We start from the raw sequence: 6,000 nt of genomic DNA on the forward strand, positions 1-6,000 counted from the left end.
CCCTTGGCACAACTTGAGGCCATTTCCTCTTGTTCTGTCCCTTGTTCCCTGGGAGCAGAACCTGACCCCCACCTGGCTACTCCACCCTTCTGCCAGGGAGTTTTAGAGAGTGAGAAAGTCCCCCCTGAGCCTCCTCTTCTCCAATCTCAGTCCCTCCAGCTCCCTCAGCTGCTCCTCATCAGACCTGACCTCCAGACCCTTTCCCAGTTCTCTTCCCTTCCTTGTGCTCAGCCGTTTGGGACCTGTTGCAGCATTCCACGCTGGCATGTTTTAATCTAACCCTTGCTAGCTCGGAGTGGGAGACTAACCCCTTTTCTTTGCAGTGACCTAACTTGCAGTCTGACTGCTGGCTCTGCTTGTTTCCTTGCATCACCCCCGCAAAATTAAAAATCACCATACAAAAGAAACCGCTGCTAGAGGGGAGTAGAGAAGTCAGCAAGTACTTTGTGGGCAATTCTGTCCTTTATTCATCAGCGGGTGTGATTTGGGCTAGGCAAACGATTGGAAACGGCTTTTTCCCTCTTCCCCTTCTCAGAGTACTTTAACAAGACAACTAGAAACCAGGTAAGATGGACGTTCTGGAGAGGGCAAGCACGTCTGCAGCCATTCCCTCGTTACGCTTCTTCAGGACCAGAGTGGAATACGTAAACCTCTGGCTCCAGCTAGAGGCCGCTCACGGCTGGGTTTCTAAGCTGGACAGAGCTCTCCTTAGGAAGTATCATTCTGCTCTGTTAAGGTGTGTGGTATGATAGGCCCAGTATCTCAGAGGGAATGAGAAGACCAGAGAACAGAGAAATTGCTTGCTTCCTGGGAAGTGGCTGAACATTACTTGTCTATGAGAAGTAGAGACTCCATTTTTTTCTCCTTTACTTCTCCGTGCACAAACTCTGTTTTTTCACCTTAGACAACATCCTTATCTCAACTGACTACTTGTTTTCCACCTTATTTTCTCTCCCTTGTCCCCCCAGGAAGGGAAGTGATTGAGTGGCTCAGTGAACACCTGGCATTCAGCCAAGGTGAACCCACTACAACCAACTTAACAAAGGGTAGAAAGGAACACTCTGGAAAGGACTGACATGTCAGCCTCACCTCTGTTCCTGGCAAGATCACAGAGCACATCCTCCTTGAAGCTCTGCTAAGGCACATGGAGAACAGGGAGGTGATTCAGGACAGCCAAGGGTAAATCCTGCCTGGCCTATCCAGTGGCCTTCTGTGACAGAGCAAGAATATGAAGGGACAAGGGAAGGGCTACAGGTGTCATTTATCTGGACTTCTATAAAGCCTTTGAACACGATCCCCACAACATCTTCTCTATATTAGAAAGATGGACTTGGTGCCTAGACTGCTGGATGGATAAGAAATGGCATGCATGATGATTCCAGAGGTCAACAGCTCAGAGTCAGGATGGACATGGGTGACCAGTGGTGTCCCCCAAGGGTCTATTTTGGGACCAGTGATTCTAAATATCTTCATTAATGATGTAGACAAAGGGAGCGAGGGCATCCTCAGAAGATTTGCTGATATCACCAAGCAGAGCGGAGCAGTAGCCACACCTGAAGGATAGAATACCAACCAGAGAGATGTGGACGTGGCCAAGGAGTGGAACCATGGCAATTTCATGTGGTTTTAAAAAGACCAAGTACAAGATGCTGCACGTGGTTAAGGGTAGGCCACAGGATACATCAAGGCAGAGTCTGGCCCGTGGGCACAAAGAGGATGGGAGGAGCTCCTGCCTGTCCATGTTGGGTCTGCCTCTTGGGTCCGCCCCAGGGCAGTCAGGCTGTGACTGCAGCCATGTGTGCCCCTGTGTCTGTGCCCGGCACTGCCGGCCCTGCTGCCCTGCTCCCGGAGCCCTGTCCCCGGGCAGAGTCGTTTCCTGGCCGGGCACAGCCCCATGGGCTGCTCCCTGCTGCGGCCTGGCTGGCCCCAGAGCCGGCTAGCCTGCGGGTGCCCCTGGCCGGCCGCTTCCCCAGCTGGCTGTGCCGGGCAGCTGCCTCAGCCATGAGGGCTGCAGAGCTGTGGGAGCCCAGGGCTCTGTGCCGGCCGCCTTGCACAGCTCCCAGCTCCAGCTGCCAGGGCCTCAGCGCCCGCTGTGTGCCCTCCCACATGCACGGAAGCCCAGGCCCCGCTCACTGCCCTCATGGCGGCACTGCTGGCCCCAGCGCTCTCCGAGGCCTTCTCCAGGGGCAACTTCGCGCCGCCTTCCATCCCTGCCGCTGGGGAGCCAGGAGCCTCCAGCCTGTCTGGCAAGGCGCCTGCACAGCCCCCATGTTCCCAGCTGCCAGGGCCTTCAGGCTGGGATGGCGGATCTGGCTGGGTGCCCTCCCACGATGCACGCACAGCGAGCTGGGCCTCCCCTCCACTGCCCTTCGGCACCTTGCGGCACTTTTGGCAATGGCCCAGCGGCAAGCGCTTCCCGTGCCCTGGCCAGCTGGGAACGAGAGCATTTCTAGGCCCTCGAAGCCAAGCCACAGGCGCTTTGTCAGGGCCTGCAGGGGCTGCGCAGGGCCAGTGGCTTCCAATGTACGGTCGTTAGGCTGGAGATGGCAAAGGGTTCTGGCCTCGGAGGCTGCTGAGGCAGCCACGTGCCCACAGAGTGTGCCAGCCACATCCCGCCGCGTTCACGTACCACCTTGAAGGCCTGGGCATGTGCCTACGGAAGTGTCCCTGCCCTTGGAATCAGGACTGAACAAGACAATTTCTAAGGACCATTTCCAAGCCATGCCATCTGCATTCTGTGACCTGAGGGGCTGGGTAGTCAGCTAATTTCGTCTGAGCATTCACTTTTAGTTGGTTGATTTAAGGAGTCTCTTCAAGATCTCAGATCCACACTGTACATATACCACTATATAGGCCTGGCTAGATCAATAAAGTCTCAACTCCAACGATTACTAAAACAGCATTTTATTGAAACAAACAGGAATTCCAGCTTCCACTCTTAAATCGCTAATATCAGCATAATTATGGTCGTAACAGGAGCAATTAATATGCTTTCTGTAATATAAAATATATCAACAATGTAATATATTAAGGCAGCATTTATAACCTTCCATACAATAAATATCTAAACATAATATTAAAACATCACATCAGTAGTTTAAACTAATTATGCCCTCTATGTTAGTATTTACCTAATTACATATCAACTCTTAATAAACTTTTATCCTGACATCATACTACATATTTTTTTATAATATATATTAGTATTTGTTTTGTTCTATGGTAATTTACTATATATAATTTATAAATACATAGTCTACATAGGAATACCAATATGTAAATAATCTATAAATCAAAATCAGATCCCTCTATATACAAAATTGCAGGTCAGCTCCAACACTGTTGTTCCAATGCTGACGTCAAGATGTCCCTTCCAGGAACAAGGAGAGACTCCATCCATTGGCTGATCCTCGGCCAGCAGCGCCCATTTTTTCTCTTGGTCCTTTTCGCCCCATTTATTTTCTCTTCCTGTGTCCCACATTCACACTTCTTCCATGCTCTTTCATGCCCTGTTTCAAAGGCCAGGAACAACTTCATGTTGCAGGTGGACTTTGGCCCTGCATGTATGACACATGTTCTCTTTGTGTGCTTTTTCAGGAGTGGAAGAGTTCACATGTAAGCAGGGCTGAATGCAGTCTGGGTGCTTTTTTTTGGAAAATGAAATGATACAAGAAGGTAGAATAAACCCTCCCGTGGCTCTCCATCTGCTGAGGCGGCAGGAGAGGCAGTGGGACCTTCTCCAGAGCCTTTGCGTGCATCCTCTCCTCCACCAAATTTGGACTGCAAGGTGGTTCTCTGCTGCCAGCTGCAAACAGCACAAGCACAGCTCTGTGCTCATAGCCATGACTGCTCCGCTTCGCTGGGTCAGTCTTCAGCAAGAAGGATTCTTTTGTACCACTTTTTGAGAATCTGGTAGTCATGGATGGCCTGGGAGTGGGCATCCGGCTGCTGCGCCAGGCGAAGGAGGAGATTGTATGTCCCACCGGTTTGAACATCTGCAGGTAAATGGATGTGCTGAGGGAGCCTCCGGTTCCCCACAATGAAGTGGTTGAGGCGTTTTGTTTGCACACATAAGCGCAGGCTGTCCAAGATATCCTGCAGTCGTTCCAGGAGATGTCTCCTGCGCCACAATGAGGCGGGCATGACATTGAGCAGGTGCATGACAATGGTCTTCATGGTGTAGGTGGAAAAGCAGAAGCCCAGCGGAAGTCGGGTGAAGAACTGCAGGCATTTGAGGTGCAAGCTGTCAGGAGGGGCCTGCCTGGCAATGTGCTTGAAGAACTCAGCCTCTGCCACAGCGTAAGACTCAGGCCAGATTGTGCTTGCTGTGTGGGCCTCTCTGGTCTGGCTGCTGACAAAGACGGCTGAGTCATCTCTCCGCACCCCAAAGAGCAACTCAATCCTGAAGCTTTCCCTGCCGTTGGTCACCTTGAATTGGCAGGAGCGTGTGGAGGGCAGCAGCACTAAATGCCAGTTGTGGGACTGAGGCAAAGCTGGCCAGACTGCTCTCACCAGTTGGTAGAACCAGCGGGCAGTTTTCTGCACGTCCAGGTAGGAGCCGGTGCACAGGGTGTCCAGGAGGCTGGGATCCTGGTTCCTCCTCAGCTCCTCCTCGGGGTGGTGCAGAAAGCACAGCATGTTCTCAGCCTGCTGCTCCCTGGTGCAGGTGCACTCCAGCTGCACGCGGACACGGAAGTTCCTCACGAGCCTCTGCCCTGCACTGTCCAGCTCCAGGTGGAAGCTGTGGCCTCGCGGAGGAGTCATGGGGATGAGCACGCGGTACACCACATCCTGCTCACGGGGACTCCAGCCTTCAAAGGCACTGCCCACCCCGATGGCTCTTTGCAGGGCTGGGTAGAAACTGTTTGACAAGACGTGCAAAAAGTAAAGGCTGTAATTGTCCATCAGTTCATTGTCCACTGACAGCCTCTCTGCAAGTCCTGTACAGGCCACCGGATGCGCTGCATTATAACTCGTCCTATGCGATCGTCAAAATCGTCTTCTTCTTGGACTGCAATTGCAACATCGTTGTTGTTGGCTGCCATTTCAGCCTCATTGACAGCTTCATTTCCAAGATTGTCTTCTACATTTGCAGCAACATTGCCCACTTCCTCTTCATTTGCACCACGGTTTTCTTCTTCATCCTCCTCTCTCCTCAGGCTGCTTTTCCACCCAATAAACCACAGGACCAAGACGTAGACCAGGAGCGCAGCAGCAGCTAAGAGCTGCAAGAGCTGCACCTGCTCCTGGGTGTGCTGCTCCACTTCCTGCTCCAGCTGAAGCCTCTCCCATTCCAGGTGTTTCGCACGTGCTTCCATGCGCAGACGTGTTTCCTCATCCAATCCCTCAGCCACGGGCTGTGGGTACTGGATGAAGGTTTTCAAGAGCAAAAAAAGGAATACCATGGGACCCATGGTCGGCAGGAGAGGCAGAGAAGCCTGTGAGTGGGGCGAGAAGGGAGGGAACTGCTGGTTGCTGGATGGAGAACAGGATCCTCAGGGATCTGGGCACAGGAAGCACATGGCCACAGACAGCATGCAGGCCGCCAGGCCTGTCTCACTGCCCCAGCAGCAGCAGCAGCAGCACCTTGGCCTGCCCAAGGCTCTCCCATGAGGGGCTGTTCCTGCATGCAGAGGGAGAACCCAGCCCCAGGGGCAGCGTTTCTGCCCCCGTCCTTGTTCCCAGCCCAGCCTCCCCGCCACGTGTGCACTCACCGTTTGCCAAAGCAATGCAGGGCCAGCGTCACCTGCTGGGGCCTTTTAGAGCTGCCCCCTTTGTGACACGTCCCCCGTGATGTCACACGTGTCACAGCATGTCACAACCCAGCCAACCCCACCCTTTATCCCCTGAGCCAACTCCTGGCTCAGGCACTCAGAGTGGCCCTGGTGGACTGCTTAGGGCTGCCCTTGAGTGAAGCTTTTCCAAAGGACTTCCAATAATTTCTCTTTTGCAATTATTTTCATCTGCCCTTCATTGGCAATCACATAGGTATCCCAGTTG

At 52.9% G+C, this 6,000-nt stretch overlaps 1 protein-coding gene across 1 annotated transcript; it reads right to left on the reverse strand.

Moving 5' to 3' along the window:
- Positions 1–3,864: 3,864 nt before the first annotated feature.
- LOC135448735 (inositol 1,4,5-trisphosphate receptor-interacting protein-like 1) lies at positions 3,865–5,318 on the reverse strand. The gene is given in 2 exon segments (XM_064714940.1): positions 3,865–4,913; positions 4,916–5,318. Coding segments are annotated over 2 exon segments (1,452 nt in total).
- Between the last annotated feature and the right edge of the window lie 682 nt (positions 5,319–6,000).

The sequence above is a fragment of the Zonotrichia leucophrys genome, chromosome 5 (assembly GCF_028769735.1).
Source record: "Zonotrichia leucophrys gambelii isolate GWCS_2022_RI chromosome 5, RI_Zleu_2.0, whole genome shotgun sequence".
Classification (NCBI taxonomy): Eukaryota; Metazoa; Chordata; class Aves; order Passeriformes; family Passerellidae; genus Zonotrichia; species Zonotrichia leucophrys.